Source organism: Amblyomma maculatum, chromosome 8 (genome assembly GCF_055883805.1).
Source record: "Amblyomma maculatum isolate TAMU_Amacu chromosome 8, ASM5588380v1, whole genome shotgun sequence".
In the NCBI taxonomy this organism is placed as follows: Eukaryota; Metazoa; Arthropoda; class Arachnida; order Ixodida; family Ixodidae; genus Amblyomma; species Amblyomma maculatum.
In genome coordinates this window covers 30910282-30925807 of record NC_139351.1, presented here as the reverse complement: position 1 = coordinate 30925807, position 15526 = coordinate 30910282, and the positions used below count along the sequence as shown (strand labels likewise).

The following is a 15526-nucleotide window of genomic DNA, read 5'->3' as shown; positions in this document are numbered from 1 at the left end:
AAAAAACAGTGTACACTATACAGTCAAAAAGAAACAACCGCATATGGCACACAACACACGGAACAAAAATATTTGTACAGTAACATAACCTGATAAAAATTTGCATTTGCCAGATACAAAACCAGACTAGAATTATTCCACTTCGGAGAGTACCAAGTGCTTTTTTATGTCTCCTAAATCTGCGTTTAGAGAGATGGAACATTGAACATAGGGATGGGTTTTTGAGAATAGTTGAAATCTGGTAATTAAGCTTCTGTTTACCGTAAGTTGTCCTTGTTTTTGGGACGAGGTCTCTGTGTTGCCTGAGAGGGTACTTAGTAGAAAATCGGTTAGGAGAGACGGAGAAAAGCCTACTGCTATGGATATGTTGTAACAAGCGGTATGTGTAGATTGGGTTAGCTTGAAGTAGATTATATTTTTGGTATAGAGGATATGTTGATAAGTGTTCCGGCCTACCATGATAACCCTTAATAGCTCGGAGTGCCTTTTATTTTGCAGAATGAAAAGCTTCTGATAATTGCTATTTGTTGTGGTGCCCCACACCGGTGCACAATAAGATAACTTAAAAAAAATAGAGCATAATACATATATATTTTAATGAAACAAATAAAAGGTCACTGGTCTTGTAGAGACAGCCAACAGTTCTGCTCAGATATGTGGCAAGTTTAGAAATATGTGTATTCCAGAATAAGTGTTGATTGAACCAGACACCGAGAAACTTCTGAGTGGTTCCCTGCTGTATTTGTTTGTTAGCATACCTTATATCAAGTGAGGCTTCTTATGATGAACATTTTACGGTACGGTTTCCTCTCCACCCTCACGCAAGCTACAAAATTTGGACGCCGTGCGGATAATTCATTCGCGCGCAACTCGATTTTAAAATGTGCACTTTCGTGACATGCTACCAGAAAACTTCTGCTTGCAACGCTGCGTTTGTGAGGTCACAAACATACCGCGTTTCTTCCCGCCCCTTCGTAATCATGCAATTGTGATGCATATACCAGGCTATCTCGGGCATTTTGAGTACTGCGTCCTGTCTTCCAGATTTTTAAGGCGATAGCCTTTTATGGCTCATGCTGTCGTGGACAAATTGTGTCCCGCTTTTGGGGCGTTCTGATTGGCCGAGGCAGGATGCGTCCCTGCCATCTGCAATACCACATCTGAACGCACGCCAAGGAACGCTACGCGACAGGAGAGATGGTGTACCGTCCAAAAAAATAGCTGTGGCTTAGCTCTGGTTAAGCCTGAGTGATTGCGAAAGTAATACCTCCCCGGCTGCGCTTGGCTCTGCTGGTGGTTTGGCATGGCTTCGCCTTTTGTGCAACTAAAGGATCTACTACAGTGAATCTCTACTCTGGACACTCTGGATCTACTCTGGACACAACATGGTTTCTACTGTTTGTTGATTCATATGAACACGCTTTGGTGGTCCGTAAAGTAGTGACTCGGTCTGAACACTGGCTCGCTCACTGAACTCGTAGAACGCCGCCGGGCTCGCCATTCTGCGGCATAAGCGCGTTGCTTAGCCAACCGCTGTTGCCTTTCTTCATGTCTGTCTCCTTGGCACGGCGGCTGCGTTTACGCGCAGCACGTCGCTCCAGCGACGCCTTGTACAACTCCTCAGACATGACCATAGTGTGATAGGGACATGACTAAGCGGAGCGCGCCGGCGGCGCCCCGTTTATCCTCTCCCAGCGAGCACCCTCACGCAGCGGGCCGAGGAGGTCGTCACATGGTAGCCGCCGCGCCGAGCGAAGGAACGACTATGGCCGCAGAGTTGGGGCCCCTGCTCTCCTCTGGTCTTGACATCACGCTGTCACGTAGTAGGCGGAGCGAAGGAACGACCTCCACCGACGGCAAAAAAGTGCTAGCAGTATTGCTTTCGCAATAATACACTTGCCGGAAAAAGTGTGATAGGTACGGCGCCTCTCTTTTCTTGTAAACCAATTATAAAATAAGGCGAAAACCTTTAATGGCTCATAATGTCGTGAAGAAAGTGTGTCCCGCTTTGGTGGCGGCTGTCGCGTGGTGTTCCTTGGCGCGCGTTCAAGTGTGGGATGGCAGATGGCAGGAACGCTAAACAGGATAAGACTTCTGGAAAGGCGCAGTATCTGTCACACTTTCTCCGACAAGTGTGCGTTTGAAGGGTACGCCATCACTCCTGCACGGGCCTGCTACTGGCTCTGTAGCTGAGCCACCTCCGCTGCCTTTTTTTTCTGATTTATTTATAGGAAGGGAAAGGCGCGGTAACTGTCTCACTTGTTTTCTGTGGACACCGCAACCGCGCCGTAAGGGAAGGGAGGAAGGTGGGAATGAAAGTGGAAAGAGAGAAAGAGGAGCCGTAGTGGAGGGCTACGGAGTAATTTCGCCCACCTGGGGATCTTTAACGTGCGCTGACATCGCACAGCACACGGACGCATCTTTGTTTCGCCTCCATCGAAACGCAGCCGCCGAGGTCGGGTTCGAACCCGGGTACTCCGGCACAGTAGTCGGGCGTCTTACCACTGCACCACCCCGGCGGGGCAACCTCCGCTGCCTCGTGCAGACAGAACAGAAAATAGAGAAGAAAGATAAGGAAGAGGGAAAGACGCGCGCCGCAACAGCCGTCGTCCACCACCGAAGCGGTGGCGGGTGCAATTAAGGCCTAAAACAGGTAAAAATTTGGTGGCAAGCAAGCCCTCGCCGCAAGCGGCGGTGACCTACCTGTCCCAGGCCCATCAGGGGAGTACTATTAGTACCCATCAGGCAAGTGTGTGCTCCGCCGGGGTGGTGCAGTGGTAAGACGCCCGACTACTGTGCCGGAGTACCCGAGTTCGAACCCGACCTCGGCGGCTGCGTTTCGATGGAGGCGAAACAAAGATGCGTCCGTGTGCTGTGCGATGTCAGCGCACGTTAAAGATCCCCAGGTGGGCGAAATTACTCCGTAGCCCTCCACTACGGCTCCTCTTTCTCTCTTTCCACTTTCATTCCCACCTTCCTCTCTTCCCTTACGGCGCGGTTGCGGTGTCCACAGAAAACAATTGAGACAGTTATCCCACCTTCCTTCCTTCCCTTGCGGCGCGGTTGAGGTGTCCACAGAAATGTACTGCGCCTTTCCTTCCTATAAATAAATAAAATAAATCACTCCTTTCGCGTGGCGTTCCTTGGCGCTCGTTCAAGTGTGGGATTGCAGACTACAGGAACGCTAGACAAGATAATACTTTTAAGGCTTTCGCCTTTCACTACTTCAGTCACTGAAGTCTCTCGTAGTTTTTATTACCACCATCCAACGCGCGTCCGAGTGGTTTTCCATTGGCCGTGGAATCAGTTTCGCTTTCGATTTGGTGTTGTCTTTTCAGATATGCCTCCACTTGTAACTTCGAAAACCTGCTTTTTTTTTTTTTTGCGTCGAAGTCTGGGCATATAGAGGAGTGTAACGCAATCAATAGCTGATTATGATGAAAAAGGTGCCAGAGTAGTCCCTAAAAAGCGAGCCACTACGGCGGGGTTGCAACAGTGACGGCGAAGCGTTTTCTATTGAGTAACAATTTCAATGGCACACCGCATCAATTACCATGATATCGCTGCCGTTCAGTACTAACAAATAGGGGAAACTCTAAAAGTTTGAAAATGTCGCAAACCAAATATATCCTGCTAATCTGCTGGGAGGTGCAGTGGGATGTGTCAGCGTTTTTCTACGCACAGGAAACAAGCTGCATTGCACTGTCTCTGATACTTCGCGGCCGCTTTATAGGCGCGTAAAATTATTTCTGAAAAATTGCTTGTGACCTGCACTGGATGCCAAGGTGTGTCGTTGCTTTGAAGGTGTGATTAAAAACATTTTAGCCATAGTCACTTCTAAAACACTTCTAAAACATCGGCACGTGGATACCGAAATTCATAATACTGTGACCGTCAAACGACGATATGACTCCGGTGCTGAACAGCTGGATCGCGTGCCGCGTGTCGGGCTCTCAGAGGAAAGAAGAAACTGAAGTTCTGCGTGTTGGGCAGGTGCGACCATTTATTTACCCAAGGGCAAAACAACAATTCTGGTAAGCCGTTTTCATTGCTTCCAATATTTATTTACATCACCGAGGCAATGCACAGAAGATAAAAGTTCTCTTTTCCGTATTTAGAGAGATTCTGAAGAAATCGTATCAAATAAGGAGTCGAGTAAATGGTAAAGGCAATTCGGTAACATTTATCACCATCTCTAGAGAACGGTCGCTTCCGCAGGATTTCTATCTAGTCTGCAAGGCTGTGAGAGGCAAGATCGCGGAAACACGCAGAATAGAGATAGTGATACGGTTTCAGATGTCTCTGTATAAATTTCTACTGTTCTAGAGGGTTGGTCCTACCACCGATCCTATTTAAGAGCGTATAAAGTTTAAAACACTACACTAAGTTACGCTATAGCCCAAGCAGCACAAACAATCGGCCCAATGCTGGCACTATCCGACCCGAAATTTTTCACGACCGCAGCAACGCCTTGAGAGCACAGGATGACGACAACGATCTTCTTAAATAGTTAGCAGAACACTACCGGGGCGAACTCGGACGAGAACCAGCGACTTTCTCCTCTTCGGTGACGGGCTGCTTGCTGACGGCTACTGTCTGTTACGCATAAGGTATTTACTAAGGTAATCGCAAATACAATCAGGACAACCTTAGACTGCAATCAAACAAAGGATCAAGCAGGGTTTCGGAAACGATACTCTACTATCGATCATATCCATACCATCAATCACGTGATTGAAAAATGCTCGGAATATAACCAGCCCTTATACACAGCATTCATTGATTACGAAAAAGCATTTGACTCAGTGGAAACCTCGGCGGTGATGCAGGCATTGCGAAATCGGGGTATACGAGCCGTACGTGAAAGTGCTGGAAGATATATATAGTGGCTGCACAGCAACCATAGTTCTGCATAAAGAAAGTAACAAAATTTCCATAAAGAAAGGTGTTAAGCAAGGAGACACAATCTCCCCAGTACTATTCACAGCTTGTTTAGAGGAAGTATTCAGACACTTGGAATGGGAGCATTTAGGGATAAGGGTAGACGGAGAATACCTCAGTAATCTGCGATTTGCTGATGACATTGCCTTGCTAAGCAACTCGGGGGATGAACTGCAAATAATGATTGATGACCTAGACAGGAAAAGTAGAAAGGTAGGCCTGAAAATCAATATGCAGAAGACTAAGGTAATGTTCAACAGCCTCGGGAAGGAACAGCAGTTTACACTAGGTAGCGAAGTACTGGAAGTAGTAGGCGAATATGTCTACTTAGGACAGGTAGTAATCGCAGATCCGGACCATGAAAAGGAAATAACAAGAAGAATAAGATTGGGATAGAGCGCATTTGGCAAGCACTCGCAGACGGCTACGGGAAATTACTCTCCTGGTAACAAAAGCATCAACTCAAGGCGTCGGGCGCCAATCTAGCACGGGGGTAGGACGTAAGAGACGTGGCAACAGTGGAAGGGTCCGCTCTTTAGTTATAAGGCTTCAGATGGACTACGTGGGCAACCTTAGGGTACGACCGTGCGCACGTATGGTCCTGGCCCGTCGGGAACCACCTCATAGTTCAGATTGTCGATGCGGCGCACAACTCAGCAGGGGCCGAAGTATCTGCCCAGGAGCTTTTCGCTCCCCTCATTGTCGAACTGGAGTCCAGATCCGGACGAGGTCGCAGAGGGTATATTCGATGTGGCGACGATGAAGGTTGTAGCGCTCGGCATCTGAACACTGATTGTTGGTCTTGCTGCCACGTGCAAGTTGCCGAGCCTCCTCTGCGTGTTGTAGGTGTGAAACTCGTCAGGGACGTCACTATCGACGTAAGGTAGCACGGTATCTAGCATGGTGGTTACGTCGCGATCGTACAAGAGGAAATAGGGTGTTATGGCCGTTGTTTCTTGTACGGCAGTGTAGTAGGCGAACGTGAAGTATGGAGGTACGTCATCCCATCGCTTGTTTTGTGTTCATACCCATATATAGCGATCTGTAAGGGTCTTGTTTAACCACTCGGTCTACCCATTCGTTTGACCAAGCTGTAGTGCAACATGACTGATGCAAATATATAGTGCATGAGAAGAGGCATGAACGCAGCCCCTCGATCGGCGATGAGAGCTTCGGGGGCACCATGGCGTAGAACAATCTGATGAAATCTGGGACACCTCAACGGCTGTGCCAATTGGGAGCGTGGCTGTCTTGGCATCGCCAAGTGCTCACGTGGGAAGTATCCTCTGTATGATACAAGGATTTCCAGCACTAGAGCGGACATGAGCATTGGATGGGATTAAAGCGTTTCCTCTGTCCCAAGGACGCCGATGAAATGTACCTTCCAACATGCCCTGCCGAGCGAAAACCGTGAAAGAGTATTCATCAGTGTGCGCCAGATTAAAGTCTGGCCACTTGCGGAGTACCTTGAAGTAGGCATGAACGTTGCAAAATCTATCTCTTTGTACTTCAACTAGAGTCGGGGTGGGGGAACCGAGCTGGGGGGACGGGGAACCTCAAAAGCGGCTTCAAGTAGGGAACCTGTCTCAGAAGCCGGAGACCCGGCAAACGCATTGCGGTGGTGGAATGATCCAAGGGCCGAGGGCCGCATATTCTGCCAAGAGCGAATGCTCGCCCTCTACGGAGGCCCATATGGGAGCTCGACTTGAATTGTCTGACAGTCAAATCCTACGCTGCCCACATTCCCCTCAAACTTCCCATAACCCTATCCTAATTCCTATTTCCCATTACCCTACAACCCATCCCTTCTGCTACTTCCCAGGGGAGATACGTGGGGTCTCCCCGGGCCCGCTTCCTCGGCTGTGGGTCGCTTTAGTAGCACATCCCCCTTTTATTTAGTAACTTCAAATCAAAAACTTTTGTCTCATTGACCTATTCATTTATTTTTTGAATTGCGGAACTTTCTCTCCCTGCGATACATTAGTGGTGCGGGCGGAGTCTGACTTTGGACTCCATCTTAACTTATGTCTTGGCATAACACGTGAGATAATCAGTAGCCCAATGATCCACTTGTTACCTGATTTTGAAAGTGGGAATGTTCCCAGCAAGTACTTACCGATTCCCTGGAACGGTTTTGATGGCACCAAGATGGGCTGCAACAAACCAGCTGGTTGTCAAGAAGGCTTTTTACGGCGCTGCCAATCACGGCAAGAACGCACGTAGGGTGTCAGACCGGAGGAAAGCAGTGACCAGTAATATTTTTCTTGAATTAGAGACAATAAACGAGTTATACCTAGATGTCCCGAGGCTGGTTCGTCGGGACGCGGCCGGTCTCGAGGGAGAGCGCGCTTCTCTTTTTACGGCCTCACCAATCAACATCACCTAGACGTGTTGCACCAATGGGGTCTGTTTCCACCGCCCGCCGCGCCTCGGTGGGGTCGCCACCGCCCCACTGCTGCTCCTCCGCTACAGCCGTTCACGCGCAAGGAAAACGCGCGCTCGCTCTTCGCTCCGCCCGCTTCAGTTGCAACCGGCAGGTCCTGACATTTCATCCCTTATGGTTTATACAAAGACGCCTTCATCAGCGTCTAAGATTTATCGCGTACGAGGAATAAATTATAGTCAACACCGCTCACGCGCGCGCACGCCTTCGTCAGTGCGGCCGAGCACGGTCGAATGAAGTCTGTACACTTACTTCAACATTTTTGCCCCCAACTTTTGCACAGAAATAAATTTATCAGGCTATGCAGTGTTCCTTCGAAAGATGTAAGCAGGTATAGCGTGACCTAACGTGAGTGCATGGCAAACTGTTGGCTGGAGATTCGGTCAACCGCTACCGTTTTCGTTTAGATCAGAAGAGGCACCGGCGAAAATTCATGGCGCGTCTCAGATTCAGAGTAAAGAACAAAAATTTACGCTTATAGCTAAAATTGCAGTTGTCTAGTGGAGTGAGCTGTTCTAGCTTCGTTTAAAAACAAATCAGTTGGTTGAAAGACGGAATATATATATGTAATCTCGCGACTGACGCACATACCCCCGCGGACTAAAGTGGTATATTCCACGGGCTGCGAGAAAACTGCCCGCTAGATTTTTCTGACAGAAAAGCAGTTATTTCTGAGATATGCATGACGGTACCCTCCTTGATATACTTTCCATCTAGTCCAATCAATTTTGCGTGGCACATTTTTTTAAACTGAAAAAATGCAATCGTGATTCGCGTGCAATATACCACTTTTGTCCGCGACTGTACGTGTATAACAGATGTAGCCGGTTTAATACATTGATAAACAACTTTTAATCAAGGCATGGGCATGAACAGTTATGCCTAATTGAAAAGAGCGGCAAATAATAAAAAAAAATTGTCCTTCAAAGTTATACATTGTACTACATATACATCAATTCATCAAAAAGTGACCTGCGGCTAGAAACTTCAGTCTCAATCTTCCTGGCCGGTTTGTTCATATAGGGAGCTGGCCTGTGATTCTTCTCTGTCACGTTCTTGGCATAATTGACAAGAAGGATTCTGATAAATTTTTCAGATATCAAAGAAGCGGGCTGTTGTTAATTCCTTCAAGGCAACTCAGCGACGGCGAGTTCTCAATTAATTGCGCTGCTTGAACCAGGATTTGAAATACTTCGAGAGCATTTGTGCGTTGTAGATAATGTTTTTTTTAGAGAACCTTGTATAATAGGGCAATAAGCTCTGTTTCCGATAATGCAGTAATTCTTGTCGTCGTAGAAGAGTGTACATATGGGGCTGCTTCTTTCGCTAGTTTCGAGAAAGATAGCGCAGCGTCACACCCGAGGTCACTGATTAACTTATCAATGTATCCATCGACGTAAGCTAAACCTGAATATGTGACTGTAAATGGATAACAGGAGATGCCACCACGATTCCTTCATTTCCTCGGTTACTGATTGTGGCCGAGCAGAAATGATTTCTTCGGCATCGACGAAAACTGCCTTGATTTTGCTCCAAGATGAAACGTCCGTCTTTACAATGTGGTCAAGTGCCACTGTTATGGTCCTCGCATCTACCATGTCGTTCTCTCCGCACATTAGCCTTACTTTCCCCAAGAGAGCCTCAATATGGGACCACTATTGAGTTTCCTGGTGAAGACGGAGCCGACACCTTTCCCCATGAGGTATTCTGCCACTTGTACAGAAGACTCGTGATGAACAGCATTTCTTGAAATGTTTTCTTTCAGTGAAAATTTCCTTCTTTAACGCTTTAGAAGTTTCTTGGATGCTTTCGATATAGCTAGTGAACTCGTTGTCAGCCACTGCAATCGAGTATCACCAGCTGTGTCATTTATCAGCCTCTTTTTACTGCTTCCAGCACAATGGTGTCATGAATATCAAATCATTTCTTTATTACTTTCATAATACGCATAATGTCATGTAAAATATAATTAAAACAGCGTTTATTTGCAAAATAAAATAATGTTTAAGTACAACACATTTGCTTATATATAAATTATAACATTCAAAACTCAACCTTATAGTCTTTACTTTGATTGTTATATTAATACTTTATATCATGCAAGCATTATGAAACTTACACTACATTTTTATGAAATTATTTTCATCTTCAGTGCTATATATGGATGGTTCCGAATCTAGCGCTGAAATACGGTTTTGCTGTTGCAGACGAGTTGCTGTAATGTTAGCCTTGAAGAAGCTTCGATGTGATCACTGCTCATTCAGCGTTTGTTTTTTGCTATTTTTGTGCAGGCTTGGGGAAAATTGACAAAAGTAGCTACAATTGCCGCAATGCATGTCATATGCTTGTCGAACGTTTGCTGAGCGACAGTGTTTTTATATAAAGACTCGGTACACGTGTGTAGTACGCTGACGACATGCCGATGCAGTATCTACTTTCCGTGTTCTTTCATTTCGGGGCTGCACTCACCACGAAACAAGCGAGCGACAGCGCAAAACCATGCAAAAGCCATCCGCCGCTGCTGAAGCAGATGCGGAGCGAACAGTGAGCAGGTCGCGCCCTTGGCGGCGGCGGAGAGCGTAACTCAAGGATAAAGGTTGCTATTGTTCCTGCGGCGATTGAGAAGGCCGTAAGAAAGAGCGCGCGCTCTTTTAAAGACATTGTTCTTTATTATCAATCTTGTCATAGCCTTTACCCTCGCCCAAGTAAAGGTCTATCTAAGACGGAGGAGCGGCTTCTACTCCGTCTGTATACCAACACTCTGCTGTGCCCGGCAGCACTAAAACATTTTAATCCCTCCTTCACGGGCAGTTGTCCGCACTGTGCGGAGAAGTCTTCGGACATCTACCACATGGTGTGGGCTTGCCCATCCAACCCAGCTATTCCTCCTCACCCCAACCCCACTCGGGAGGACTGGGAGGCGACCCTGCTCGGCTGCTATGACCTGCAGGCCCAAAAGGCCTTGGTCGAGCGCGCCCGGGCAGCGGCCGATGCCACTGGGGTCCCGTACTAGGGACCCCACCCAGTATCTGTAAGGGCTGGATGTTCATAGATCCGGCGAATGTAGTACTGCAACACCAGTAGTAGTTGGAATAATATTCAAAGGCTACTTATGAGGCAGAACTGTTTAGTGAGAGTTGGTATGAAACATCACAAGGGTCATCCCGATAACAAGTCTCCATGCATTGCAGTGTAGCCCTGTCATGAGGCATGCCTTGCAGTAGCACGATGGTGGACAGCTCACCAGTTTGACATTCTTAAAATTCAGTCACACTATAAGTTTAGACGAGACGTATCACAAGACTTGTGAAAAACGCTTTACAGACTTCAGCACTTATGTTGCTCGGCGAGGTGGTTGCTTGTTAACGTAATTTAAATGTTTTAATCACAAAATTTTTATCAAAAGCTGTTGCACAGCTTGGTGCACAGTCTAGCAAAAAATAAAATACTCTTTCAGTTGAAAAACATGGGATAATCTGTGCAACCATGCTTTAGCAGAAATGTAACAATGCTTTAAAATGAGCCCCTTTAAAGTGAAATGCTGTCTGGCGTACCAGCATCTTTCCCCACTTCCTCTGTCTGCAATAAAAATTTCCTCGTTCCTGGCTTCAGAAAAGCTCGTGTTGCTGTGTTCCACAGAGTACTGTGTCTGAGCATCTGACATCCTGGCCTCACTGCTGTTTGACATACCAGGAGCTCGCCGGCAAGTGCATACCTTGCTGTTGGTGAGCCGAGACAAGAAATATCGCATAAGAACTTCACGAAACTGAATACATGCTCAGAATTCATGTTTAGGAAGAATGGACACTGCTTTAGGCAGTCGTGTAAAAAAGGATGTGCAGATAATTTTGCACCGCTACACAGTTTTCTGAAAACAAGTTCTCTTTGTTTCGCATAGTTCAGGGACAAACCATCCCACCGAAACTGCCTTTGAACAACTACTTATTGCGGTGTAGTTTTCATTTTTTCGTATGAAGCCACAAGCCATAGAAAAAAAGAGAAAAAATTGTTTCCCGTTTTTATTTTTTCATTTTCCTGAAGTTTTTGCCTAACGCTTATTCTCGTTGTTTTTGTTGTTTTTCGTGATTAGTAGTTTTGATTCTGCTTTTGCTAAGATAGTAACTCAGAACTGCTGGCTCTCTAATCTTTGCCATTTTATTTTTATTTCTCCTTAGGCATATAAGCCTGTTGACTGCCTCTGACTTTCCAGGGTTGATGACTGTTGTACTGACAATGATTGTAATTGTGCTTCGTGTTTCCTGATTAGTGGTGTGTAAATTGGAGTATAAAATATAGCCTGTCTTTCGATAAAAATTGAGCTGGTAGTCTGCGCTATTCCTACTTTCCCATGTTTCCTTTGCTCCGCTCCTTTCCACGTGTCCTCAATTATTTGGCTAGCTTTCGTAATTATCCCAGAGAAATGACATGATGCCGCCCAATTCGACTCACTGCCGCAACATAAGCTGTTTACCAAAAATTGTAGAATGCGTAACCAGCAGGTTCCACGGGCCCTTGAGAAAAGTTATTAAAGTAAACGGTCCGTTGTTGGCCGTGTGGCAGATAGATGCATACGCCGAGTTGTACACCTGTAGCGAACAGCGCATCAAACGCGCGCAGCGCTCACAAAGGGAAATGCAGCACAGAGCAATCAAACTAGGCTACCTCCTAGCCAGAACGTTGGCACAAAAGCCTGGTGTCGTAGACCTGGTTCAACCAACTCCGACTCGACGCAATGGGCGGATGCATCAAGAGATGTATGCGTATCGGCACATGCCTGCAGAATTTAATGGAAAGCAAACGCTCGATGCGCGATGCTTCAGTCGTCCGCAAAGTGAAGCGAACACAGAATATTGTATTTCCACGGCAGCCAATCAGCCGATCCCGAGAGCACGGCGTACAAAGTCAGCCCATGCCTACCGCTGATGAGCGTCACTGGGGAGTGACGTTCATCAGCAGGCAGTACAGGTGGTACTGCCTGCTCGGCCTCCTTCGGTGCTTTGGCAAAAGCCCACTTCACGGTAATGCGGCATTGCAGGACCAACACGCTGCATCGTCGCTATGCTGAGAACGCAACGCAACGCGACAAAGCTCTCGCCGCGCACTTTTCTACCCCTGCGGTCCCAGTCAAGGGCCCAGTGAGCCTACTACGTCATAGAGGCACGGTGACGTCACGACTTATATCTCTTTCCAAACGCGCAGTCTGCTTCGTGAACAAGTAGATGCCTATTGGTGCGGCATACTGAACAATTCTTCAAACATGTCAATAAAATCAAATAAAAATATGTTACACGCAAAAGCCCGTGGATGAAACTCGCTGTAAGGTACCTCGGTTCATTCAGAAGTCGAGTCGCATCGCCATCTCAGCTTCAAATTTTGGTGTCTCTATCCATTTAAAACTATTAAAACGTCGTCCCTGTAGCGAAACAGTTTAAGGACCTTGTCCTTATTTAAGTGGTTAGAACGTTCGTTTAAAGAGCCGTCGATGAACAGTAAACAGATGTTGTAAAGTATAGAGGGCTATGCAAAAGCCGATGAAGGTGTCTTTCTTTTGCAAGTAAAGTTGCTCGTTAAAAATATATTAAAGTGCTGCGAAGATAAAAATTTAAAAGGGCTAAAAATTATTTACCGAAATATCAGCGGCTTTTTATAAAGGCACAGCGCCACTTTCAAGAATTTGTGCTCTAGCAGGCGCAAATACTTCAGGATGCGTCACTGAACTAATTTCAGTGTCGTATCTTAACCTATTTGCGTCTGTTAATGCATGCATTGCTGAAACGCGACACGTCAGTTTTTATTTGAGGCACAGAAAACGTTTCCGCCCGCCTGCTTTTATTAATTAGGTGCTTTTCTCCTGATGCCTTGTACGCACACGCATTAACCACGAAGGCTATAATGCCACCTGATTTCACCTGATTAAACAGTTGTAAGCGCCCGTGGTGTTATCTTTCTTGTGGTTGTCTGTGTTGCACGGAATACTATCTTATTAGATCTGTGGACTGCAGAACAAGCTTTTCGGCCGTTTAAAAAGCATCCACGGTAAGGTTTAAGTTCATTTGTTTCGAATTCTACTGCCCGAACGCCCTAAACCAGAATGGTCGACTATATACGCAGTGTGCCACAACCTGCTAAGAAAATAATAAGTGTATATTGGTCCAAATTTACGAAACAGGAAGATAAAGAGTATCAGCACGAATTGCGCGCCCGAACTACGCATACTTTTTTCAGGCTTCAATTTTGTTCAATATCCAACGGAATCAAGAATGTTTGATTCAATATATAGGAAGAAATAGAGTAGGTGTTTGGCAGCTCTGCTCCGGATCGGAGGCACTTCGTTTCGGGAAACTTGCTGCACATGCGCTACGCGTTCCGATATTTGTGTTAGTGATTGTGTTCATGTTGTTTAGTTAAAAGCAGCGATGGATACCGCTTCTTGTTAGAGTGGTGTAATTGATCCTGTCGAGAATATGGGACGAAAACGTGCGCCGAAATGCAGATAAGCCAAGGCAACACCGTTTGTCAGTGACCGCGGAGACAAAGCATAGGCAGGGCATCGTCTGAATGAATGAGGAGCAGTAAATAAACGAACGAATATACCTAGTGTATTGCATTATGGTCGCTACAATTCCATTTTAACTTTTACTGGTGAAAGCTGGATGTTTAGGACAAGTGTCACGAGGAAACAAAGTGACCACCGCGGGTTGGTATGATTGTACCTTTAAAAAGCGCACTGCACAGCTATATGCCAGGGGTTCCAATATTATCTGTCTGCAGAAGCCTCCAGCGCGGTGGCTGTCGAGACTGTCCAAGGTTCGGTAGCAAATGAGTCTCCAGAAGCTGCTGACCGTTGTCTGGCGGCGCGCGTGGCTGCAGATGGTGCGGCGTCACTATGTGGCCACGGCGCTCGAGGTGGCGAGCTTTGTTGGCTTCGCATTGCTCATTGTGCCAAGGGACGCACAAGCAAAAACACCCGAGGCTGGCAAGCAGCAAGTGGAGCCCATCATGTGGCCTGCAAAGGAGGTCTATCGTGCGAAGAACAATACGGACATTATAGGAGAGCATTTTTCAAGAAAGCTTTCGGTGGCCGCCGTGTATGGGCCAAAGAGCGCAGCTGGCGATGCTCTCCTGCTATCCGCCTTTCCGGATCTTCTTCCCGGTAAGTATCTTTATTCATAGCTTCATAGCTAGTAAATGAGATTCATAGCTTGTTAAAATGTGTTTACAGCTACGCATTCTGAGGCCAGCGTAAAATGAGGTGAAGTGAAAGTACACATAAGAACTCTGGACGGACAACGGGGGTTTTAAGGAGAGGTTAACAACCGCCAGCAACCAAAATGCATGCCCATCAGAAGTGCAAGGCGCCCAAGTAGAAAGATGCGGGCAAAACGCTCAACCTTTTTGCACAGAGCATGTATATAAACTGTTTCCTTAACATGGCGCTCACTCGCTCGCATTTTACTATCTATATTTCTTACGTTGTACAGACGCAGGGTTCTTTGGCTTGCAGCCTAATTCGAAGGGTCCTAATGGGCTCCTCTTCGAAGGCTACCCGACCAAGCTGCACCTACTCTTTCGCGAGCTAGGATCATGAGAGGAATGGCGCCATACCTCAAGAGTTTTCTGCTCTCCCCGTCAATTTTCGCAGTTTCGTTCCAAAAAAAGGCTATCGGAGCACTCTATTGACACAGATGCTTAAATAATTCCAATGACTGAAACTTGGTCATCTTATAAAATTACAAGCAGTTAACATTTAAGTGCGCTAGCTTTTTCTGAAATTTGCCGGTTTCCCGTCCGTTTCTCCGTCACTATCAGATTGAAGATGACAGCCACGTCACGTGATCACAGGTACAACAAATGAATCAATTTCTTACTTACCACGTGACCACCCATACAATCCCCTGTTCCACCATGTTTGACGTCATGATTCCCCAAAACCGCGTGACCGCCACGTCACGTGATCACAGGTACAACAAATCAAACGATTTCTTTCTTACCACGTGACCACTCATACAATCCCCTGTTCCACCATGTTTGACGTCATGATTCCCCAAAACCGCGTGACCGAAGCCCCCACCACCGCTGCATTACCGAGCTGTCGACCGGTCTTATATACTCCACTTGCCAATGGGTGTTTTTGCACCAGTG

General features: G+C 46.6%; 1 protein-coding gene across 1 annotated transcript in view; it reads left to right on the top strand.

Annotated features, from left to right (window-relative positions):
* The first annotated feature begins 14203 nt into the window (after positions 1–14203).
* The window catches only part of LOC146180840 (phospholipid-transporting ATPase ABCA3-like), a 170033-nt gene continuing 168710 nt past the window's right edge, over positions 14204–15526 (top strand). Inside the window, exon 1 of the mRNA XM_084577709.1 lies at positions 14204–14537. Coding sequence (XP_084433835.1) covers positions 14204–14537 — 334 coding nt within the window. The remainder of the gene's footprint in view (positions 14538–15526) is intronic.